At 53.0% G+C, this 25121-nt stretch overlaps 1 protein-coding gene and 3 non-coding genes across 6 annotated transcripts in view; 2 read left to right on the forward strand and 2 right to left on the reverse strand.

The window, feature by feature from the left end:
- Positions 1-25121, forward strand: part of VAC14 (VAC14 component of PIKFYVE complex) — a 100653-nt gene that overhangs the window by 5388 nt on the left and 70144 nt on the right. For 2 of the 3 annotated variants that reach the window (XM_026495184.4, XM_057314227.1), the window contains exons 2-11: positions 6513-6663; positions 6961-7128; positions 8170-8232; positions 8985-9092; positions 9617-9726; positions 10011-10117; positions 11058-11192; positions 11687-11839; positions 17690-17753; positions 24836-24980. In XM_026495184.4, the coding sequence (XP_026350969.2) occupies positions 6513-6663; positions 6961-7128; positions 8170-8232; positions 8985-9092; positions 9617-9726; positions 10011-10117; positions 11058-11192; positions 11687-11839; positions 17690-17753; positions 24836-24980 (1204 nt within the window). Of the gene's footprint in view, positions 1-6490; positions 6664-6960; positions 7129-8169; positions 8233-8984; positions 9093-9616; positions 9727-10010; positions 10118-11057; positions 11193-11686; positions 11840-17689; positions 17754-24835; positions 24981-25121 lie in introns of all 3 variants that reach the window. The other variant, XM_048223491.2, reaches the window with a different exon arrangement.
- TRNAG-GCC (transfer RNA glycine (anticodon GCC)) lies at positions 3823-3893 on the reverse strand. The gene has a single exon. It is a non-coding gene; the product is annotated as a tRNA-Gly (tRNA).
- TRNAG-GCC (transfer RNA glycine (anticodon GCC)) lies at positions 4480-4550 on the reverse strand. Its single transcript has one exon. It is a non-coding gene; the product is annotated as a tRNA-Gly (tRNA).
- Positions 13148-13218, forward strand: TRNAG-GCC (transfer RNA glycine (anticodon GCC)). Its single transcript has one exon. It is a non-coding gene; the product is annotated as a tRNA-Gly (tRNA).

The raw sequence follows: 25121 nt of genomic DNA on the forward strand, positions 1-25121 counted from the left end.
GACATTTGGACATCACCAGATGAAAAGGGGTTGGGATTCAGTGAAGTGAGAAACGTAAAGTGCCTGGTAGCCAGTAGGCATCTGACAAGGGGCAGCTGGAATATTTGAGGAAGGAGATAGTGCAACATACTGAGAAAGACTTTAGACCTTGGAGTCAGAAAAACCTAGGTTTGATTGCTTCACCTGTCATCTATAAGTTGTGTGACTTTGTGAGTTTCTTAACGTCTTTGAGCCTCAGTTTCTCCCATCTGTAGAATGGGGTATAGTACTTAACCCAGTGGTTTGTTTTAAATTTTAAATTAGATAATGTATTGAAAGCATCCAGCATTTATCACCTATCATTTATCTCCCATCTGTAGAATGGGGTATAGTACTTAACCCAGTGGTTTGTTTTAAATTTTAAATTAGATAATGTATTGAAAGCATGCAGCATTTATCACCTATCAGCAAATGGTTACTTATTTCCTGCCTCACAGTGGAAGTCCAGCTGTAGAGCATTCCAGAATATCTCCAGTGTGCGTGTCATCTGTACTCCCTGTGTATGGTGGAGGGATGCTTCAGGGATGTCTGAACACTGAACGGGATGGGAACACGTGTGGAGAAAGCTGCGTTCGCTTGGGGCCTCAGTTCTCGACAAGGCGACTTCGCTCTGTCGCTGGGTGTGTTCACTGTGCAGCTGATGCCGTTTAAGAAGACGGAAGAGAGGAGCTGGTGTACAGTTGAAAGGACTTGGGTTTGAGGTGTGTCACGGGTTCAGATCCTCTGCGAGCCTGGGAAGGGGACTTGGTTTCCCTGAGGCTGTCTAACCTGGGGCGGATGAGGTAGTAATCAGTGCAGAAGGAAGTGGTTCCAGGGAGGAACAGAAACCCTCAGTGTCGTGTGGGTGCCCGGGAAGGCGTCCACCACCAGTCATCGTGTGGCCTGTGACTGTCACGGCTGTGTTGCAGAGGCCAAGGGAGTCCAGCAAGGGTCTGTGGTTGTGTTGCTGAGACAGTGGCCCCGGGTTTCTCCTGATGACAGTTCCGAATATGTCCTCCCTTGTCTGGGGTTCCTTCTTTCGAGGAGGGGGGAGTCGGTGTGGCGCTACGTCACGAGGCAGCGTCACGAGCTTGGAGTTGCCACATTGGGTTTGTGCCTTGTGGGGCATGAGTGTTCCTGCCATCTGGCGACACCTCTGACCACAAGAATGGAGGCTCTGAGCAGCTTCTGAGGACGCCTCATCAGCCTGGGTTTTCAGCACTTTTTAGAAGAAACCAGAGAGGAGACCCTCTTCTCTGGCACATAGAACAGTAACGCCTGTGACCTGTGCGTCAGTGAGGGTCGCAGGGATTTGTGATCGTGAGAGTTTCTGGGCTAGATATTCACTTCAAAACTAGTGCAGCTTCAGATCCCGCCTGTGGCTTGCAGCCTGTGGATGAAAGAGGAAACAATGTGGTCTTTTGAAGAGAGACTCCGCTGCAGGCCAGGAGCGCCCGGAGTTTCAGCTCCACTTACTCTGCCTCCCTTTGTAGTGCGTTTTTCTCTCTGCACACTCCTGTGAAGTGGAGAGGCAAGTCTCGTCGCTGGGCCTCTTTTGGAGCCCCTAGAGAGGGCTTACAGCACCCCTTCATCCCTTGGCAGGTGGCCTTCAGAGCACACCGTGGCTTCTGCGTCTTTCCCCAGCCACGGTTCTGGTGACCTGGGCCCTTCACAGTGTGCCTTTGGGGAGCCCGGTAGTGGTGCCCTTTGCTCTTCTTAAGTTGAATCCTAATGGTCGGGGTTGAGGACCCCCGAGATACGATGGTGGTTAAGCCGGCTGGTTAGGTTTAGAGGAGTAGGCTGCCCCATGTCACCCGGACGGCAGCGTGGGGCTCTGGCCGTGTTTGCCCCACAGCTCGGGCTGTCCTTCAGCGTTGCCAGCCTCTCGGCACAGTCCCCAGGCCATGCTGGCTGATCAATCCCACACGTGCTATGCACACAGCACTAGACCCCAAGAGGGCTGGCCTGAGAGACGCAGACAGGGCCCCAGTCTGTCCTCAAGGACTTCAGTCAAGGAACTGTGGAGACCGAAATGTACACCTGGAAGTGATAGTGACATTTGCCAGTGCATTGCTGGGAAGAGAATGAGAGGGTCACTGAGTCTTTCATAATTCAGAGGAGGAGTGACCCCTTCCTGGGTTGGTCAGGAGAAGCAGGGGGGTGAATTTGAGCCATGCTTTGGAGTCTTGATAGGATGTGAAGCAGGAGCTTTGCCAGAGAGTGGGGTACTAGGGGCAGAGTGTGCAGGGCCCAGGTTTACAGGATGAAGGCGGGTCTGGCTGGAGTGGACGGTTACACAGGGCAATGGGCAGTAAGACTAGAGAGGTCAGCCCGGTCCTGTTGTGGTTGCCCTGAGTGCCAGGTGGAGTATGGCCTTGATTTGTGAGACAGCTTTTCCCACTGGAGCCCCAGGGTTTGACCCACAGAGCCAGCCCCAATGCTCTGCAAGCTGATGGCATTGGTGAGAGCATGTTCTTGTGCCTTCCTCATCTAGGGGAACCGTTGTCTTGTTTTCCTGGAGATATCCCCAAGTGTGCGGGGTTTGAGGGCCTCTGGACTTAAACGAGTCACTGTTTTTGCAGTGGCCTGGGATGCCCTGTGTAAGCCCTGGAAGGATTCGGGGTGGGGAGGCCGATGGTGCTGGTGTTGAGCAAATGAGAAAGGTGCTCCTGGGCTTCAGAGTCAGGGGGGAGTGCTAAATACAAACATCCTGCTTGCCCATCTCCTGTCTTTGGGGGTCCCTGGTGCTCCTGCAGGCCACCCCAACATTAGAGCCCCATTCTTTACAATCTCTCACCGTGCAGTCTCTGTAAGCCTTTGGATTTTTCAGAGCTCCCTAACGCCATTCAGACCCTTACCACCCACCACTGCACATCACTCTTCCCTTCCATGGCTCCTTACTGCCACCAGGAGTAAATGCCAGTTCCTTTGCCACACACAGCCTGGGAGCAGCTTCACCAGCCCTGTCCACACCTCTCCTCTACCTGTGTCCTTCATTCTGCCAAACCAAATGGGTCTCTCCTTCCTCTGAGCCAGTGCTCACACTCTTCCCTCTGTCTGGGCTTCCTGGTCCTGAACAGTTCCAGAACGAACACCGCTCATCCTTCAGAGCCCCTCTCAAATGCTGACCCTTGCGAAACCATGCCTAATCCCTCCCCACCAGATGGCAGGCCTGCTCCCTCTTGCCTGCCCTTCTCACCTCACAGGCTTCTCACCAGATCGTTTTGTCTCTGCTTTGCATGCAAGTCCCGTGTGCCATCTAGTTTCCTCCCCAACTTCCACCCCAGCAGAGAGCCCCTCGTGACAGGGAACGCATCCATATGCTGGCTCCAGAAGAAGAAAGTGCCCTTTCCAGGTGCTCAGGAACAATTTGTGACCTGAAACAAGCAGGCCGGCGAGGCCATGGTTCTGGGATGGCCTGTGCCACCGGCACGTCTACGTCTCCCGCAGATGCCCTGCTGAGGCATCGTGGATGTGCCCGGTCCCGCTCTGGGTGCTGCTCTAACTTGTCCTGAGCAGAAACACGGCCTGGCTTCCTCAGGAGTGGTCTCGGCAGCCAGAGTCGGAGGCCCAACTGCTTTCAGTGGCTTTGGTGATCCCCATATCCTGGACTCCTCAAGAACAGGGAGACACAGGTTCTAGATGTTTTTGTGGAATTCAAGACACTGAGTATTTTTCGTCAGAGATATTTAAAACTCAAGCTAGAAACAAGTCATTTTCAGTTCTCAGATTGTATTCATATATTCCTTAGACAGTGTGAAATCTCATATCCAGTCTTCTGGGATTAAAAAAAAATTTGCTGTTTGCATTGGCCGGGAATCGAACCCGGGCCTCCCGCGTGGCAGGCGAGAATTCTACCACTGAACCACCAATGCTCCAGTTGTGAGCAGCTGTGTGAGCACCTCCCTTTAACCCCTGTCCTGAGCCTCCTTGTCACTGTGCTGATTCACAGAATATAAGGCCAGGCTCTGATGCTGCCACATCAGCACAGCTGCAAGAACAGAATGCTTAGGCTCCAGGCAGAGGGTGTGTGTGTGTGAGAGAGAAAGTTGCTTTGCCTTCAGATGGCAGGACAGAAACTAGAGCTCAAGTCTCTCCTCCGGGGCGAAAAGCACATGGAGACTTGGATGACTTTCTGCCCCTCGGATGTGTGGATCCCCCTGTTCCAAGCTCACTGTGTGCTGAGCTGTTTACAGTTCTCAGGTTTCACCCCAGCTTCCCGCCAGAAACTGGCCAGGCTGAATCCCTCACTGGTGGAGGGCGTGAAGGCCTTGGTCCCCACAGCCAGAGTGCCTCTCTGGAGAGCCCAGCTGGTGTTCCTTGGCTCACTGAGCAGGGGAGTGAGGTCAAATTCACAGCGCCCTGGGCTGCTGTAGGCTGGCATGGTTGAGGAGATTGGCTCCTCCAGCAGGATCTCTGTGTGAGGGGAAGCCTGCCAGGAAAAGGCAAAAGGAGCAGCCCTGCATTGGCCGGGAATCGAACCCGGGCCTCCCGCGTGGCAGGCGAGAATTCTACCACTGAACCACCAATGCTCCAGCTGCTTTCTGCACTATCTGCAGGGCTTTTCTCAAGGGGCTGTGGCAGGTCACCGTGCCTTGCCTGGCTAGTTTGTCCAGTTTGGGAAGCCAGGAGGGTTTACAGAGAACCATCTTTACTGGGCCTTATTAGGCTGTTGGTGGGGGGGGGGGAGGCTGACCTATGGAACTGGCATTGAGCTTGCACCTGGAGGCCCTTTGTCCATCCATAGCCCTCAACCCCCTGGGGTAGGCTTGGTGGAATTTCACCAGTGTAAAGATCAAACAAAGAGGCACGTCACAGTCCATTTGTACACCACCTTCCTGAAATACCCATCCCTGCTCCCATAGCCACCATCTTGGGAGCCAGGCCTATTTTGTTCACAACTGTGCTCCCAGTGCTTAGCACAGAATAGGTGCCTATGACTTGCTGTATTAAATCTTCATCAAACCATGTCAACTTCTCATTGAAGAGCTTTTTTGTAAGAGTGGTCATTGCCTCATAGGGCAGCATGTTTGTTTTTAAACAGCTCTAATCACTGGCAGGTTCCTGACATAGAGCCGGAACCATGTAGACTAATTCATACCTTTTGGACTTAACCATTCTTAAAATTTTTCGAGCCAACTTGAGACCCCATTTATGCAGCAGGTGAGCAGTGGTCCCTCCATGATGGGCACAAAGCAATTAGTGATTCCAGGCAGCTGCTTTGAAAAGTCTGTATTTTGTAGATGGCCCCTTGGCTGCTACACTGGTAGTAGTCTCCCTCGCGCTTGGATGATGAGATGGGCTCCATCCATCTCACAACTCAAGACACTCTTTTCTTGTGCTCTTCAGAAACTTAAGAAGCTTCCCTGTTACCCACGCTGCAAGATCCCTTCTCCCTAATCTGAGATGGCCAGAGTGGCCATAGCCAGCCTGTCCTGGTAGAGCTCCCGCTGCCGCTCTATTCTCTGGGGCCCCAGACAGGCTTGACTAGATCCCCCTCCTCGCCTTGGCTCTTATATTTCCTCCTGTGCGGAAACCCCTGTTTCCTTCTCTCTCCCTGCCTCCTTCAAGGTTGAGCTGAAATCCCACTTCTGGGAAGATGTCCCTGACACCCAGTCCATAGCGCCCCATCAGTTATCTGGGAGCTGGTGATCAGTTCTCTGAGACTGGTCCCTGATGGAACTGGGCCTCCCTCTGCAGCCCAGCCTCTCCAGGTATCCAGAGATACCTAAGTAAAACATAGATCTGAGCATGTCATCCCATTGCTGGAAATCTGTCACTGGATTGCTTTCTTTGAACTGCCTGGCCACTCCATCCACAGGCCAAACTCCTGTCCTTCTCTGAATACACTGTGTCTTTTCAGGGCTCTTTGCCTTTGGTCAGCTCCCCCCTGTGCCTTGCCCTTTACCTGAAAAGTGCCACCGGGTGTTTTTCAGATCTGACACAACAGCACCTCCAGTCCAGCCCAAGGAGATGAGTGCGTGGCATTTTTCTGGCTCCCGTGGTGTCACTTGCACCACACTGCAACAATTACTTGTTTGTATGTGGATCTTGCCCACGGGACTGGGACCTGATTCAGCGCCATCTTTGGAAATGATGACACAGACACACACAACCTCTCGGCTACAGGATAGGAGGGTCGAGCTAGTGTCGAATAAAGATGGTTGACCGGCTGCTCACGTTGCAGTGTTTGGTCCCCAACAAGACATTCCCTTGCATTGTCTCGGATTCCCAGAAGTGAGGTAGCTCTGCTTCTGCATTCTGTTGTACACAGGGGAGACTGCGACCCAGAATAGGGGAACGAACCATGACGCGGCCGGTACCTTCCAGTCGGCAGCAGAACTGGGAAAGGCCCACCCTGAGATGCAGGACTTCTGATTCCTCTTTCTAAACAGGTCATCTCCCTGCCACATCCCCGGCCCTGGAACCAGCAGCCGGGCGGGGTGGGGACCCTGACTTGACTGCCCTGCAGCCCCTCTCTCCTGTCTCTCCAGGCTGGTCCGGGAGTTCGTGGCCCAGAACAACACCGTGCAAATCAAGCATGTGATCCAGACCCTGTCTCAGGAGTTTGCCCTGTCTCAGCACCCCCACAGCCGGAAGGGGGGCCTCATCGGCCTGGCCGCCTGCTCCATTGCACTGGGCAAGGTGGGCCTTTCTCCTGAAGCAGTGGCCCTCACTTTCACTGCCCAGCCCCAGCAGGCCGCTGCAGACTTGTGCTTTACTGCCGTTCTCACCACAGCTGAGACCAGCACAGCTGGCTTTGCAGCCCTGCGGCCTTGTCCCGAGGCGTGGGCCCTGGCCCCGGGGGCCGACTTGCTTTAGGCCGGCCCTCACACAAAGGCCTGAGCCTCTCCAGGGGAGCCGGGATGTCCGCTGGGACGGGTGGCTGGGGGCCCACGGCCTGGCCCGCCTTGAGCGGTCTCTCCTCCTGCCCCGCTGCAGGACTCGGGGCTGTACCTGAAGGAGCTCATCGAGCCGGTGCTGACCTGCTTCAATGATGCGGACAGCCGGCTGCGCTACTACGCGTGCGAGGCGCTGTACAACATCGTCAAGGTGGCCCGCGGTGCCGTGCTGCCCCACTTCAACGTGCTCTTCGACGGGCTCAGCAAGGTGACTGCCCCTCCTGCAGCCAGCCTGAGCCTGCCCGGCCCACGCGTGGGAGCCCTGGGGCCCCTGCTCTCAGTGCAGGCAGAGCAGATAGACACAGGCCTGCTGGGGCCACTGGTCTGTTCAGTCTCATCATCATTTTCTCCGATGGCCTTATATGGACATTTGATTTTTTTTTCCATTTCTCTATTAATTGGTTTTTTTTTAAAGATTTTTTTAATTTATTTAACAGAGATAGAGACAGCCAGTGAGAGAGGGAACACAAGCAGGGGGAGTGGGAGAGGAAAAAGCAGGCTCATAGCAGAGGAGCCTGACGTGGGGCTCGATCCCATAACGCCGGGATCACGCCCTGAACCGAAGGCAGACGATTAACCGCTGTGCCACCCAGGCGCCCCTCTATTAATTGATTTTTATCGCAGTTTGTGAAAGTGTCAATCTACCACAGAGTGCAGGGGAAACACATAGTTTGAAAAGCCCTAACCTCCCTTGTAGAAAGTGAAGTGAATCCATAGTACAGACTGTATTTCTCCTCTGAGGGGAGCACTAGCCCGTAAGCTCTAGAAAAAGCTCTACTTACAAAGGCCGAGGAACCCCTAACACACCATTGTTGTCAGCGCACTCAGCCTCACGGGGCGCACCTCCAGGCACAGAATGGCCTCGAAGCTCTGCAGCCCTGCTGACCAGCACAGTCGTTTCCGGGGTGCCAGCCTCACAGCTGCCTCGGTCCCCACCTCCCAGAGCGGAGAAAGGACCCAGCATGTTAGAACAGGAAACCCTTGAGGAAGGCTGATAGGAACCCCCCCACCTGGCCTGATGGCAGCACGTGCCAGGGTCCCTGCACAGAACAGGAAGTCCAAGCATTTCCGTTCCCCAGCCACATTCCATTTTGCCCTCCCCTACCTCACCTTCCTTCAGTTTAGTCCTTAAAGAAGGTGCCTGTTCAATAGTCCAAGCTGTGCCAGGGCCTGGCTCTATGGGGTTTCAGTAGATGCCTGGTCCCATATATTAACTATAACCATCTCTCTGTTTCTGGACCTCTCATAGTTGGCTGCAGACCCAGACCCCAATGTGAAAAGTGGATCTGAGCTCCTAGACCGCCTTTTAAAGGTAGTACTTGGTCTCTGCTTTTATTTTGGAATCTGTCTCTTCCATCTGTCTATACAGCTTATAAATTCTATCCCTGGGGGCACTCTTCCTAGTGTTTAAAATTTTTTTCATTTACATACAGTAAAAATGACTCTGGTTTACAGTTCTTTTTTATTTATATATTTTTTGATGGCACAAGCAGGGGGAGGGGCAGAGGGAGAGGGAGAAGCAGACTCCCTGCTGAGCAGGGAGCCCGATGTGGGACTCGATCCCAGGACCCTGGGATCATGACGTGAGCCAAAGGCAGCCGCTTAACTGACTGAGCCCCCCAGGTGCCCCTGGTGTACGGTTCTATGACAAGTGTACAGATTTATGTCACCAGCAGAATCAAAATACAGAAACATTTTGTCACCCCAGACATCCCCTCGTGCTAGCTCCACCTAGGCCAAAGGAGAGTGCCCATCACCTCCCATTCCCACCCTGCTCCCAGGGACAGGCGGCTGCTGATGCTAAGCCCACCAGGGCATTTGATCCAGATGGAGGGTTTTGCCGTATGAGTCCTCGGCTCTGATTCCTGCTTTTACTCCAGCATTTTTGCTTGTCCTTTGGCCTGTGAGAGAGTGGTTGCTCCGAGACCTCTCCTACATAATACGAGCCCTCATTTCCTTCTCTGGCTACCTGACCCCTGGGGCTAGCCCTGAGCCGATAATTCCGTCAGGTCAGGCTGCCCTTGGCTTCTGGCTTTCGGCAGCTCACATGCCTTTGATCCACAGGACATCGTGACGGAGAGCAACAAGTTTGACCTGGTGGGCTTCATCCCTTTGTTGCGGGAGAGGATTTACTCCAATAACCAGTACGCCCGGCAGTTCATCATCTCCTGGGTAAGGGCCAGCCCCACGACAGTTTCTCCAGCCATAAGGAGCCTCTAGTTTAGTAAAATCCGCCCTCTATCACACCCTGGGCGGTTCCTGTGGCTCAGAGGAGCCTCATTGTTATCCCTCTAACAGCCAGTGACATCAGGTAATCCGAAACACGTGTATTCCATTCTGCCGCAAAGCACATCATCTTTGCCCCCAATGATACAGTTCTTTCCTTGTCCCGGGAAACACCCCAATGTCTCTTTGAAGCCAGGGGTGCTACTCTCAGCAGCCCTACCTCTTCGAGCCTTGTCTGTCCTACCCCGTGCTTCCCTTCTCCCTGTGGCATCAAAGTCTCCTTGGAGCCAAGTCACCATTCTCCCGCACATTTAACAAAAGCCCCACCTGCTGGGGGCGCCTGTAGCACCATGAAACGCTACGTCAGCAGGGCCGCCTTCTCCCTGCCCAGTCCCAGAGTACTGGTGAGGAGGAGACGAAGGTTCCCAGGCTGGTGTAACTTTCCCTCCTGGTCTCTTTCCCTGGGTCAGATTCTGGTTCTGGAGTCCGTGCCAGACATCAACCTGCTGGATTATTTGCCGGAGATCCTGGATGGGCTCTTCCAGATCCTGGGCGACAACGGCAAAGAGATTCGGAAAATGTGAGTGGAGGGAGGGGGCGGGCAGCTGCTCAGTGCACACACGCGCCCCACACCCAGCAGATGGCGGCCGCGGGTGATTAAGTTCACTCTCTTCGTCCTGGCTCCTGTGCTTCATGCCTTGAGGAGCAAAGAGCTCATCAGCCCCCAGTCTCTGGAAAATAGCCATCCAGCAACTGCCAAGTGTAGTCCCCTCTCGGTGGCCCACCCGGAACAGAAGCAGGGGCGGCAGAGGCTCCTCCGGCCCTGGCTCATATGTGCTGTTTTCCTTCTTCTCTCGTTGGTAGGTGTGAGGTGGTCCTTGGAGAGTTCTTGAAAGAAATTAAGAAGAACCCCTCCAGTGTGAAGTTTGCGGAGATGGCCAACATCCTGGTGATCCACTGCCAGACCACAGGTGCGTATGATGGCCCCGCGGCCACCGCCACCTCCGCAGAAGCAGCAAGAGCCCTGGTCGGAGCACAAACCCGCAGCCGCTGGCCCCGGGCCGGTGCAGTGGTGTGTCCTTGCGGGAGAGAGATTCAGCTCCTCCATCACTGTCTAGGCCCTTGTGCTTGGTCTGACCCTGCAGTAAGGTCTGGAGACCCTCTTGCTGGGAAGCTTGGCATTTCACTATGAATTGAAGTGCAGGTTGGGACTGTGTACCCAGGAGCTTCTGTTCGTATCCAACCACCACAAAACATGACTGCCTCACATAGCTGCTTTTTGTCGGTCAGGAGTCTGTAGGTCACGAGGTGGCTCTGTTCACCTTGGCCAGGCTTGGCTGCACTTGATGATGCACCTGCAGTCAGCCGAAGGGTCATCTAAGGCTGCTGAGTGGCCTCCCTCATGTCTGCCACTTAGCTGGCTGTCACCTGGGAAGTAGGGACCGTTGGTGCATGTGTCTCATCATCCAGCCTGCTAACCCAGATGCATTCCTATGGCATCAGTGAGGTCCCAAGACACGTGGTAGAGGGGAGCAAGGCCCCTGGAGGCCTGGGCTTGAACCAGCCACACCTTCACTTCTTACACCTTCTGTGGCCACAGTAGGAAGGCCAGCCCAGATTCAAGCAGGGGGGAAGTGAATTCACCCTTTGATGAGAGGAGCAGTGGAGCCCCTTTCTGGGTGCAGAGGGTAGAGAATCATGGCCACTCTTCTTATATCTGCTACAAGATTGTCGTTCCTTCCCAACCTGGCACCTGTGTGTATCTTTGGAAGGTGAGAGCGTATCAGTGAGGCTAGAAGCAATGCAGGCCCTTGGGTCCCCTCCAGTCCCTTCCTCTGGGCATGGTCAGTGGGAGGAAGCATTCTGGCTGCTCGTGCTGACCCTCCTGGAACCCACCAATTCCTCTTCCAGATGACCTGATCCAGCTGACAGCCATGTGCTGGATGCGGGAGTTCATCCAGCTGGCTGGTCGGGTGATGTTGCCCTACTCTTCTGGAATCCTGACTGCTGTCTTGCCCTGCCTGGCCTACGATGACCGCAAGAAAAGTATCCTTCGCTGTGAAGAGGGGAAACCAGAGCAGCCCCAAAGGAGGCTGTGAAGTTGCGGGACCCCGGTGTGGGGCAATGGGGGTTCCCTTAGGATCCTTCACAGCTCCAGATAGCCCCTAGCACCTGGGGAGCAAGTAGCGGAGCAGGACACAGCACTAGGGTGGCACCAGGGACATGGCGCTAACACCATTGTCCCCAGACCTTGCCTGGTTACTTACAGATCTAGAGCAGCTGTCCCAGGTCCCACGGTTCCAAGCCGCTAAGCTCACACTGCCCTGTCTCGGGTGGGGGAATCCTGTTGGTAGGAAGCCCACCAGGAAGGGTCCTACGAGAAGACAGGAGCATTTCACAGGAACTCAGTGCAGACTGCCCACTAATCCACCTCAGCGGGGGGGGGGGGGGGGGGACACCAAGTCCCTGACCAATGCCAGTGACATCAGGTTTAGGTAACACCCCCTGGGTGGGGCTACTCCTTACATCAGTGGACTCAGGCATCAAGGAGGTGGCCAACGTGTGTAACCAAAGCCTGATGAAGCTGGTCACCCCTGAGGATGACGAGCCTGACGAGCTGAAGCCCGTGGCGCAGAGGCAGGTAGAGCCCAACCCCGATGACTCCCTGGCCAAGCAGGAAGGGACAGCCAGTGGTGAGTAGGCTCTGCCTCCCGCCCCTCACCTCCCGGGGTGACTTGACATGGGGCCTCACTTAACCAGCCAAGGCTACTTCCCAAATGTTACTTCATTTAATTCTGGTAACTACCCAATGAGGTAGGAGTTGCTCTACTCCCATTCTACAGATGGTCACAGGGAAGACTGGTGACACAGCCGGGATCTGGCAGAACTGGGATGTGAACTCTGGCAGTCTGCTTCCAGAAACCCTGCTCTTAACCCTAACTGCCTCAAAGAGCATTAAGCCTTTTTAAAATCATTTTCTGTGTCCGGCTACAGAAAAGAGTTGTTTTCAATGTGGGAAGCCTGGCAGAGGAGTACAGCTTGCCGGGCTCACGTGAATCTTGACTGTAGACGTCCGGCTGCCCGGAAGCCGGCCGCCTCGACTGTGCCAGGTGCTCAGGGGAGAAGGCTAAGAAAGCTGCAGATGCAGCTTATTCAGTCATGGGGGGCTCTACCGCCCCAGTCAGTGTCTTTGCAAAATGAGATGGCCCTGCCGTCCTTTCAGACTCTTTCAGCAGTGTTGTCTTATTTCTCCATAACATGAAGTAAACCACTCTTATGTCAATTAGAGTCTGGACTTTGACTCTCTAGATGTTGGGTAGAACTCTTTTTTTTTTTTTAATGTTTTTTTATTATATTATGTTAATCACCATATAGTACATCCCTGGTTTCTGATGCAAAGTTTGATGATTCATTAGTTGCATATAACACCCAGTGCACTATGCAATACGTGCCCTCCTTACTACCCATCACCAGTCTATCCCATTCCCCCACCCCCCTCCCTTCTGAAGCCCTCAGTTTGTTTCCCAGATCGGTAGGGGAAGAAAGGGATAAAGAAAAGGGGGGAGGTAATCACAAGGGGGAATGAAGCATGAGAGACTATGGACTCTGGGAACTCTTTTTTTTTATTAAGGGGCCTCTATTCTCAGTAGGAGGGCTCTGATCAGCTTCGGGGTGGTATTTACCTTTGCAGAGTCAGCCAGAGCGTAAATTGATGCAGAACTTACCCACATTTTTAAGGCTGACAGACTCAGGTCTGGACCTGCGTTCCAGGAGCCAAAAGAATTCCTAAGCATTTTCTCCCGTTGCCATTCTCCGACTTCTCTTGAACATCTGAGCCCTGTGTCAGGCACATGAGCCCCACAGGCGTCCTGTCCTGGCTTTGGCGGCCCAGAAGCAGCAGCATTCCCTGTGGAGCAGCTCAGGTGTCGGGTTACAGCTGTGCGTAGCTTTGGTGAGCAAGAGCCCCAAAACAGCTGGAGGCACAGCAGCCCTCAAGTGGAGCATTGGTGGTTCAGTGGTAGAATTCTCGCCTGCCACGCGGGAGGCCCGGGTTCGATTCCCGGCCAATGCAGCGGCTGAAACCTTTTTGGCAGCTCCTTGAAAAAGAAAACTTGGGGACATAAAGTTAGTGTGGGCCTCTCAAGGCTGGAGCTTTCTTACTAGGAGAAACTAGAAGAATCTCAGGGATAGACCTGTTTTGTGAACTTTCACTGACGTATAAGTATTTTATTATCTTTTCATTTTTTTATTCTCATTTTAGAAAATTTGGAAAGTAGTCCCCACCACAGGCAATTAGTGTAATCTCGGCATATTTTTTCTGTTGTGTACACGTAACATATAACATACGTTTTCCGTATCCGTATCGATATTTCCGTGTATAAGAGATCATACGGTTTATATAATCCCACATCCTGCTGTTTTTTGTTTGTGGGATGGCTTCTTTTGGTTTTTGTTTTGTTTTGCTTAGTTTTGTTTTTGGCTTGACAAGTTGCAGCATGCAGAAGTTTTGAATATTTTATGCTGACTTTAAAAGTTAGTGCCTCTTAATCCTTTGAGTCTGAAAGTAGAATAATGGTTGCTGAGCTGGAGGGAAAGAGGGAATTGGATACCTGGTTTCTTTGGGGGGTGATGGAGATGTTCTAGAATTAAGTAGTGGTGATGCTTACATAACTTTGTGGATTTACAAAAAAATCACCCAGTTGTATGCTTTAAAATAGTGAGTTTTATGTTACCTGAAATATGTCTGAATTTTTTAAATAGAGTTCTTGCCCCTTCCCCCAGAGTGGAACCCAGCAGCACCTACCTCACCCTTTCTGCTTATGTGGCAACAAGTTAGGCCCTGTGGGAAGGAACCACTGTATTCTGCAGGTCGTGGCAGCTGCTAAAAACCCCAGCCGGAGCACTGGGGGTTCAGCAGTAGTGTCCTGGCCTGCCAGAAACCGGGGTACCATTGCCAGCCAATGCAGCTTCTTTTACTTTTTTAGATCATTTTCCTAAGCGCTCTTGAAACAGCTCCCTGCTTCAGAGACTCCCATGCGAGCCCGGGATACGCTCAGGCAGCTTGGCTCTGGCTTTTACTGCCTCGTAAACGGCATTTCAGCAGATGCAAAGCTTGGTTTATAGTAGTTCCTAGAGATGATGACGGCTAATCTGGGGGCTCCACCTCTACTGGAGACATGCTCAGCTTGTAACCACCGCTCTACCAAAGGGCCAGGAAGGCCTCAGCAAGCCAGCAGACGGCAGTGATTCAGCTGGTCAAGTCCACAGGTTCTTCCCAGCCTCGGGCGCTTTTTCTTATTCCTGTTTCGTTCCGCTGTTCCAGCCTTGGTCACCTGGCCAAAGGCAGGAACCTCCTGCCTCATCTCCCTCTGGGGAGGCAAGACCCATGACGAGGCTTGTCAGCCAGGCCTTCTGTGTGTGAGCATACATGTGCACACGTGCGCTTCGCCCTCACCTCTGAGCGCGGGGCCTCCTCTGTGCCACACTGTTCCTAGCCCCTCCCCGCTTGTTCTGGCTTCCCCTTGGCCCTGCCACTTCAGGGGTCCATAATGCAGTATCCTTGCTCCAAGTTCCTGCGGCTCTTGATTTGTGCTCCCTCTTCCCCTCCACGATGCTACCTGACTGTCTCAAGTGTCCTGGCCTAGATTTTGGGGTCAGAGCGGCCTGCTGGTGAGTCCTGGCTTTGTTAACTTGCTTTATGTTGCCCTTGGACAAGGCACTGAGCCTTTTTAAGCCTCAGATTCCTTATTTGTTAAATAAGGATAACAATAATAACATCAAACCTATAGAGTGATGGTGAGTTTTAGACGAGATTTTTGCTTATAAAGCTTTTAGCACATGGCTAAGTCCAGACACTCTCAGGAACAGGTGCTTTCGTGTCAAATTGTTTTGATACATGCATATCACATATGCATCTACTTAGCAAGATTCTCAGGGAAGGGCTTTTGAGTCCTTATTTTTTTATCACAAGCCTTTCCTAGATGGTAATGGGCCCCTGGTAGGTCCTAAATGAGGGACCATAGAGGATCAGGGATAGAAATTCATGTGGCAGGTGAAGGGCAAAGCTGTAGATAGGGCTTCCAGGAGAGGGCTGGCAATCACTGGTGATGGACGTGCAATGGAATCCATCCATTTGCTAGGCTTTGATAGGTCTAGGTGTATCAGCAGCTTCTATGGGCCCTGCAGATGCAGGTGAATCAGACCCAGGTCCTGCCTTCATGAGCTCAGGAGCAGACCCACAGTGAATGAATCCGGTGGCCCTGCATGTGGTCACAGAGGACTGGGGGCTCCAAGCCAGGTCCATGGCAGTCATTTGAACTGAATCTTCTCCTTCTCCTTAGCTTCCATTCAGCCCCTACCCTACCCCAATATTTTACTCTGATTATAAAGGAAATACATGTCCCCTGTAGAGATTTGGGGGGGAAGAAGCATTCCTAGTGCGGGAGGCAGAGAGTAAACAAGTGAAATACATTGTCTGGTAGATACGTTTGGCAGTATGTGTCAGAAGCCATAAACGCTTAAGAATTTGTCCTTAGGAAATAAATAGAAACATAGGGAAGGCCTTTACTTTGAACACCTAACAGATGTGAGCTCACATACTGTCCTAACAAACCTGTGTGGGAAGCACCAGCTACCCCATCATACAGGTGAGAGACAGGAAGCGAAGTCAGGCAAGCTGCCCAAGGTCACACAGCCAGTAAGTAGGGGAGTCCGGGCTCAGACTTCGGCCCGAGGGCTCGGAGTCTGTGCCGCTAGTGCTGTGTGCACCCTGGTTCTCTGAGGAGGGAGTAATACAAAAAGGGAAGCCACAGATGCACAGCTAGGCTGGGAATGGGGGCATTGCAGAGTAAAACAACGTACCATTTCTACTCATCAACTTGGCAAAAATGTAAAAGATTACTAATATCCCTGTGTGAGGCTTCCCCGGGATCGACTGCCCCTCTGTTCCTGAAGTGCATTTGCTATTGGTAGAACCTTCCTAAAGAGCAGCTTGTCAGTATGGATTAAAATATGAAACACCTGACCCTTCCCCCAGTAGGCTCTGAGTTGTTGTAATAATTATTACAGATCCACCAATGGATGCCAAGATCAGCAGGGGAATGTTTGAGGAAGAAACTGGATATTTTTCTAGTCTTATGTCTTCCTCAAGATATTTCCTGATTACAAAAAGGAGACGAGTAACTCACAGGAGGGAAACCCAGCAGACCCTACCACAATCAGATAGTAAGGTTAGCAACAAGACAGACATCATGTACCCCTGACGTGATGTGCTGAGAAGGCGTATCACTTTGGTGGCATTCTTCCAGAAATGTGTAACCTCAGCCTAATCATGAGAAAACACGCGACCAATCCAAGTGGCAGCACATTCTGTAGAGTAACCGACCAGGGCTTCAATGATACCGAGTTCATGAAATAAGGAAAGCCTGCGGAATGGTCCTGGAACAAAAGGCATGAATGGAAAACCGGTGACATTCTAATTAGGTCTCTAGTTTTGTTACTAGTCTTGTATCAGTGCTACTTTCATGGTTTAGTAACGTATGATGTTAACGGTAGGAGCAGCAGGGTGAAGGGTAAACAGAATTCTGTGCTATTTTTGCAACTTTTCATAAATCTAAAATTATTTCAGAATAAAAAGGTTTTTGTTTTTGCTTTGCTTTTTTTAATTTAAGAAAATGGGTATAACAGCCTCTTACCTCTAGCTCTGGGCAACCTCTCTTCTACCTTCTGCCGCTACAGATCTGCCCATTCTGGACATTTCATACGAATGGAACTCTACAATATGTGGGCTTTTGCGGCCAGCTTCTTTCCTTTGGCGTATTTTCAGTGTTCATCCGTATCTTAACACACACCAGTACTTCACGCCGTGTGATTGCGGAATAATAGTCCATTGTACGGCGCTAACACATTTTATTGATCCATTCATCAGCTGGTAGACAGCTGGATTGTTCTGAATGTGGCGTGCGGTTCCGGTGTGGACAGAAGCGTCCTTTTCTCTGGGCTCTGTCTCTAGGAGTGGCGCTGCCGGGTCATAGGGTAACTGCTTGAGGCCTTAGGGAACTGCCAGGCTGTTTGCCAGAGCATCCGCACCTTTTACAGCCCCACCCGCAGGGCCCGGGGTCTCTCCACAGCCTCACAGCACTTACTGTGTCTTTGTTTTAGCCCCCCTAGTGGGTGTGAAATGGTGCCTCCTGGCAGCTTTGATTCCATTTCCCTGGTGGCTAATGATGTGGACTGTCCCAGGAGTGGTTTGTAACATCCGCTGCCCTCGGGCCAGCGGTCCCTTCTGAGATTTCCCAGATGTGTGAGCATGGGTGTCATCCTCCTCTTGAGATCGCTGTGCCTAGAAACTTGCAAGCATGGGTGCTCTCCAGAAGGTTTTGGGGAATGAGTGGCATTGTGTCCTCGGGGCTCCCGAGCCACAGTCCTTTTCAAGAGCCAGAATCAAGGTGTGGGAAACTATAGCGTCTGTGTCCCCACCGTGGGGATCCCATTCACTCCAAAGACCCTTTGGCATGACGCCGTGTTCCTCTCACTGTCCCCAGGAGGCCCCGATGGTTCTCGTGATGCCAGCTTCAGTAGCAGCAGCAGTGTCTTCGTGCCAGCCGGGTAAGTGGTTTGTGCCGGCCACAGGTGTTGATAGAAAGCAAGTGGCCTAGATCTTCCCTGGGTGCAGGAAACTGCAGGGAAGACCCAGGGTAAGGTCTCCAGATGGGGCACGGGAGGTGCCTGGTGAGGGAATCTGAAGGACTCTCAGCAAACCCAGTCCCCCCAGTTCTGACGGACGAGCAGCCATGGGGAGGGATTAGAAGCTGCTGGAGGGGGGCTCCTGGGTGGCACGGCGGTTAAGCGTCTGCCTTCGGCTCAGGGCGTGATCCCGGCGTTCTGGGATCGAGCCCCACGTCAGGCTCTTCTGCTATGAGCCTGCTTCTTCCTCTCCCACTCCCCCTGCTTGTGTTCCCTCTCTTGCTGGCTGTCTCTATCTCTGTCGAATGAATAAATAAAATCTTTAAAAAAAAAAAAAAAAAGAAGCTGCTGGAGGTCAGTCAGTACAAGTCGTAAAAGTATAACCAGCGCGTGGTGGCTACAGGCAGACACAGACGCCTTTGCCCAGGACATTTGCTTGTCAGGAGAACGTGGGGCTGACAGGACTGACAAGGAGAAGGCCGTCCGGGAGTCCAAGAGTAGAGCGCTCCTCTCCCGGGCGCCAGGTCAGCTGTCATAGCGCAGCCTTCCACGTGGGGGCAGTGCAGGCCAAGCAGCGAGAGCGTTCCCTTCCTCGCAGTGCCCTACATACTGTGTGCAGGGTGATGGCATTCCCCTGGAGAGGGAGTTCTCGCCATTCTGTCCCTGTCCCAAGTCCCCTGGACTCGCCCCGTGTCAGTTTTTCTGTGGGGCTGCAATGGATGGCGTTCTTCTGCAGCGGGTTTCTTCCCTCTGAACTCAACACTGAACCTGGGCGCCAGGGAGCGGGACACTCATGAAGAGGAAGATCTGCACTCAACCCCCGAGAGGCTCTCTTCTCCCCAGACCTTTAAGATCTTTCCTCCTCTTGTATCATTTGTTCATTTATTCTTCTCCCTAAGGACCCTGTGGGGGTTTTCAAAGTACGTGAGTACAGACTAGAAATGTGGATTGCTCCAAAACCTCTCTTAATCGTCTGCGCAAGGCAGGAGACGGTATTCATGTATTCGTCTGGTTAGTTGTCACATATCCCAGAGTCCCTGCCTGTGTTAGCCCTGCAGGTTCCAAGGTAAAGCTGTGACTCCTGACTGTGGTCCCCAACCTTGAGGTTCTCTCATGGGGAGACAGATACAGGGCAGTGGTTTCTGTGGCGGGGGACTCGAGGTGTTGGGGGCGAGCCATGGCGCCAGAGCTGAAGCTCGCCAGCATCGTGGCTGACAAGGATGATCACTCGTGAGTGCTTCCTAGGCCCGCTGTGTCAAATACTTTGTGTCACGTCATTGGATTTTGCTGATGCTTAAATCCCATGGGGTCATTAGTAGTAGTATTTCCATTTTCGGGCTGAGGAGAGACAGGCGATCTGGGGGCTGCTGTGTAGAGAGGGGATTTAGGAAGGGTCTGGTAAGTGCGGACCAGCTGGGAGGCACTGCTGCCACCCGTAAGAAGGGAAAGAGGCTCGGCCTGAAGAGGGGCAGAACATGGAGAAAGTTGGAGAGATGTTTTTCTCTGTTCTGAAGGATGGATTGACAGGATTTGCAGATGCCTGTGGTGGAGTGAGAGTAGAGACATGAGGGAAAGAATAACTTCTAGATTTGGGCCTTGAGCCAACTCAGGATATCCTGGCATTTCCTAAGCCAGGGTGGAAGGAGGAACAGGTGTGTGAGTGGGCCAGTCAAGGGCTCTGTGCCACCCCCGGGGGGTGGTTAAGGAGGCAGGTTTGGATCTCTGATTCTGGAGCTGGGGGAGAGCTCTGGATGGAGGTGCGGGGAGATGGCGCCCTGCAGAGGGGTCAGCTTTTGTTCTCGAGGCCAGGGGAGCTTGCCTGATAAGTGGTGGTGCCTGGTGCAGTCGTGTGACGTGGAAGGTCCTCTGGCAGCCCCAGGGAGGGCACGTGAGGGAGAGGCAACAGGGGGAGCACTGACGCCTGTTGCAGACTTGGTGCTGTGGTGTAGGCCACAGGGGACTGTCCTGCTCCAGGGGGTGGCAGTGCGAGGTGAAGGGAGGTCTAGGAGGAGCAGAGATCAGACATCACTGATGGGACGCAGGGGTGCCATTTGCTGGGGCGGGTCTAGAAGCTGAGGTAGGAACTGCCTCACTGGAACCAGGCTTTGGTTTATACCTGTCATTCGGGAGCCCATGCCAAATCCTACCCTTTTAAAATTAAAAACCAAGAGCAAATCATCTCATGGTTTCTGTCTCCCACGAATGGCCATTTCCTCGTGGCAGCTGCCAGTCTGAGTCAGTAGCTGTGCCAGAGAGGGGGGCGGCCTTCAGAGTCATGAAACCTGAGCCACGGTGCCTGCCCCCCACCCCCACTCCCTGGAGACAGCAACTGAGGACAGTAGGATGGGCGCATGCTCCCTCCAGTAGGTGCTGCCAGAGGGGGACTGAGCTTGGGCAAGAAGGCACCTTCCAGCATCACCAAGAAACAAAACCTGTCCTGCGACTGTCCAGACCCACTGCCGCCCTCAGCTCTCATGAGTCCCCTGCACAGTGAAGTCTAACCGCCTGGACATACATCCTGACTCTGTGGCCCTTCTCCCTGCCTCAGTTTCCTCATCTGTAAACTGGGTGCAGTGATAGTACCTACCTCCTAGAGGTGTGGAGCTCATATGAGTTGAATATGTAAAGAGAGTAGAATGGTGCCCAGCCCACAGAAAGCACTTTACACGTTTTAGTGACAATTACTATTATGAGAACCTCATTATTATCCCCATTTTACAAATGAGGGAACAGGCCCAGAGACGTTAACTTCTTGCCCAAAGTCACTCAGCTTCTTAGTAGCCAAGTTGGAATTCATGCTAGGCCGCTGAGCCCCAGGCCCGCTGGTGTGACCTTTACTGGTTGCACTGGGAGTTACAAAAGCTTTGCTTGTCAGCCTCCCTCGCTCGGCTGATGCGGGAGCCTGGGCCCGGGAGCTGCCATGCGCGCAGGCGTCCACTCCGACGGCCTGGCCCTCGCCAGGCGCCATTCAGTATAGGTCTCCTGGTATAGCTGGCTGCAGAAAGGCAAGCAGAAAGATCTGGAATTCAGTGCTTCCCAACTCTTAGCATCTGCTGACTGAAAAGAAGTTGTAAAGTTACTTTATAAAAAAAAAGTTGAATTCAGAAACAGTTTTTTTTTTTTTTACTTATTTACCTGTATTCTAATTTGATTAGAGATGTGACACACGAGCACTATACACAGTTAGACATTACGGGAATGAAGTGCCACCTCCCAGAGAGAACCACTGGAATCTATCATTATTTATCGGTAGTATCAGAAGTATTATTTAATAAGTCGGTATTTTAATAGCCACAGTAGTGCCATGCATTTGGAAAATGTAGTGCGTGTATGTGTAAGACATTAGTTATGAGATGCTTTATGAGAAAATGCTCAGTGGAAATGGAGTTTTGTAGACACCTTGAAATAACTCAGAAGCCCCCAGGAGTGACTAGTCTAGACTTTTTGGAACCGATGCAGAAATGTATTTTAAACTGGGAGTGAGCTCCCTTCTGCTCCCTGGGCAGGGTAAGCCAGGGCGGAGGCTCCCCCATCTCAGCCCCAGGCCAGCAGCAGCTCAGTGGCTGAGCACACCATGCGGCCTGCCCTCTGGAAGAAGAGCCCAGGTTCTCAGAGTTCCGGCTTCCCACAGAGCATGTAGGGAGCCCAGCACACAGCAGCCAGCCCCACCCAGCCGAGCAGCTGAGAGCCACCTTGACAGCTGGTGGATCTTTCCTGGGCACGAAGATCCGTCTCCCTGGTGCCCTGGGGTGTGCCTGCCTCCCTTGAGCCTCAGCTCCAGCCAGCCAGGGTAGTGAGACCCTGGGGCGAGTGTCTCCAGCTAAGGGAATAAGTTTTCAGGGCATGGCCGCATGACTTTGGGCAAGTCCCGTACTATCTCATCTGTGCATTGAAGGATCGAGTAACTTGAACCTGAGGTCCCTTTCAGCTATAATGTTCTTGGTTAGTTGAAGCTGACACCTGCCTAACCAGTGACCTGAAGGTGCCCGTGTCTGGGGAGTTTTGCTGTGGGGAAAGTCAGAGAATGTTAGCACACAAAATGCTGCCAGTCCTCACACACCAGCTCCATGAAATTGTTGTTTGGCCTTGACACAGTGCCACTTGAGGTAGATGCCACCATGGGCTGGCCCTTGCTTTGTCTCTCAGTAGAGACACTGAGCTGGCTAGAAACGAAGCAAGGGACCGCAGTGAAGCAAGTAGTCCAGCTGCCCCAGGGACCATCTAGCATCTTAGAGCCCTACTTGGGCCGCTCAGATTTGGAGTGCCCCCCGCCCCCGCCCCAGATCGGCACCAGGCTTTCCCAGTATCCTCTCTCGCCCCACATAGAGACTTTGTCTGCTGTACTGACAAGAAAATATATTGAAAGGTGTATGCGACGACCTCTTTCTACCTCCAGTACGTGGGGCTGCCAGGTCTGACCTGGCCAGCGAGTAGCCAGTCTGCAGAGGGGCTGCCATCTTGCTGCCTCTGTCAGGGGCCAGTTGGAAATGGACTCTCCTGAGTCTGGCCCATTAGGAGGTAGTGCCGTATGGTGGGCAAGGCCACTCTAGACTCCGACTGCTCACATTCAAATTGCTGGTGCTACCACTTCCTACTGGGTAGCCTCTGGGCCTGATCTGCAGAGTGGAGTTGGGGGAGCTGGACTTGGCACTGCCTTCCTCCCCACTAATAGCTTAGGACACAGCCGTTGCTTGGCCGGTACAGTTCTGACTCACCCAGGGGAGGGAAAACAAGGCCTGGCTCCCAAGGGGGCCATTTCAGCTAAGAAAGTGGTGGTGGCCTGCCAGGGACGGGGTCCTCCTTGCACCCTGGTCCCCATGTGGCAGCTGGAATGTCCTGCAGCTCCTGCTGGGGAAAGGGATACACTGTGGACCAGGGGCTCACCAGGTTAGAAAAGAAGAGGCAGGGACGGGGCGGCTTCTGCTCCTTCCTCACAGCCTCCTAAGCTCCTCCTTTATTAAGGCCTTGGGCTGTGGGTAGGCTTCTGGAACTTCTCCAGCTTCTCAAGGAGAGGAACTATAATAGCATGCCAGAAAGAGCCAGGTAGGAGGCCAGCAGGATGGGGAAAAAGAAGGACTTAGAGATGAGACAGTAAGTCCTGGTCATCAGCAGGAGCAGAGCGAGTGTCTAGGAAGTTGTCAGAGAAGAAAGGAGATGCTCTGGAAGCCATAGGGTAGCTCATTAGCCGGACACTGCCACGCTCTGTTGCCTGGGGCGGTGGCCGCTGTCATGGAGCTGCTGGGCACGTGCCGCGTGGCTGGTCTGAATGGAGGTGTGCTGTTGGGGTGAGATACTTGCTGGATTTCGAAGACCTAGGAAACACTAAAGAATATGAAGTACTCTATGAGTGACGTGTATATTGATTTTTATATTGATCATATGTTGAAATGCTACTGTTTGGGCATGTTAGATTCATTGAAGGATATATCATTAAAATTCTACCTCTTTCTTGTTACTTGTTAATACAAAACTTGAAAATGTGAAATTCCACAAGTGGCTCACATTATATTTCTGTTAATTTATTAATAATCTATTATTAAACAGTGAGCGTGAAAGAGGAATTGATGAGGAGATTGGCTGGGAGCTTGTGTTTGCCACCCTGGACTTGTCTGTCTGTGCCTTAGTTTCCCCATCTGTCTTAGGCTCCCAAAGAATCTAGATGTTTGGATATTCTCAGAAGACCCCAGAACTTCCGGCCACATGACTCCTGGGGAAATCTCAGGGGCGGCTCCGGCCAGAGGCTCAGGGCTGCTGGGCCCTGTCACTCGCGTGCCCAGCCCCTCCGGCTTCCAGAGGACAGGAGTGCCCACTGTCACCCCTGAAATGAGCACCGTAGGGGAATCATCAAACCCTAGTCAATAGCAGTTCCGCTGAGCAGTTACAGAGCTGACAATGGGGCCCTGTAGGAACTCACATCAAATGAGCTTCAGAGAGGCTGCGGGCGAATTAGGGAAGCACAGGCATCGAGTTCCTGCTGCAAATGAAGAATGGAGCAGCCTAGAAATACCACGCGAGACCATTTCGTAGCGGCGGACAGCTGCGCTGCCTGGCTGGCTTCCTTGGGAAAGGCAGCCCCTGGGCTATACGTGTCATGATACCTTTGGGCAAAATACGGGGTGACTTACCGTGGGAAGAGAGCCCCTCCCGAACACCCGTAGGTTCTCTGCCTGTGCTGTCTCTGTCCCTGAAAACTCCAGCCTCTCCACGGGAACCGTGCTTTGGGCAGAGAGCTGTGTCAGTCAGGGTCCCCGTGGCACCCACCCTTCCCAGGGCCGCTCGGCAGGACTTCCATCTGCCCGGACACCAGCGAGGCTCTGGGCCAGGGAGCCCATGCGTCGCGGGAGCAAAGCACAGTCTGAACAGGCTGCTTCTCAGAGGCAGAGGCTGCGGTGCCTCTTGCCTGACTCAGACAAGAGTGTTACAGCTTCACAGGCTTCTCAACCAAGCCAGACCCTCTGCCACATGGCCTGGAGTATGGCAAGATCTAAAGCCATGACCCCTGTCCTTACTCGAGAAAAGTTCTTCGTTTACCTGGTGAAAACCTATTGGCTCTTCAGGGCTGTTCTCAGGGCTTTGCCCTGGGCTCCTTGGAGGTGGTGTTGTGTTTTAGCAACAAAGGGTCTGGACTCAACGCCCTGAAGATGCTAAACAGCCTTTCAGCCCCACGGTCTTCTGGGGCCCAGCCCGGTGACATCAGAGAGGCTTTCTCCTGGCCAGGCCAGGCTAGTGCTGGGCAAGCGGGAGGGCACGCAGCAGACTGACCCTCTTCCCCCACATGTGCTTGTCACGGCTCCGGCCTTAGAAAGGAAGGAGGAAGGTTGAGGGGGTGAAACCAGCCCTCTGGGAGCCACACAAGGATGGGTGCCACCTGCCCGCTCCCAACCACTGTGCCCAGGAGACGGGGGTGGAATGTGGTTCTGAGTGCGGGCCAGGGTGGCGCTGCGGCCTGGGGGGAGGGGCTCCAGTGGCTTCAACGTGTGTCTCCTCCCTGATCTTGCCCACAGCACCGAAAGGGCCCCAGTCACCCTCCACCTCGATGGGATTGTGCAGGTCCTGAACTGCCACCTCAGTGACATGGCGATCGGCATGATGACCAGGATCGCCGTCCTGAAGTGGCTCTACCACCTCTATATCAAGACTCCCCGGAAGGTGAGTCCCTGGGCCCGTCAGTCCTAGAGGCCCTTCCAAACTGGGGGCTGCTTCGGGGTCCACCTTGGTTTTTAGGGGCCACCTCATGCCTGGTAGGATTGTGGTCAGTGCAGTTCTAGAAAGCCCCTGGCAGGCAGAGGA

This window comes from Ursus arctos, unplaced genomic scaffold (genome assembly GCF_023065955.2).
Source record: "Ursus arctos isolate Adak ecotype North America unplaced genomic scaffold, UrsArc2.0 scaffold_19, whole genome shotgun sequence".
NCBI lineage: Eukaryota > Metazoa > Chordata > Mammalia > Carnivora > Ursidae > Ursus > Ursus arctos.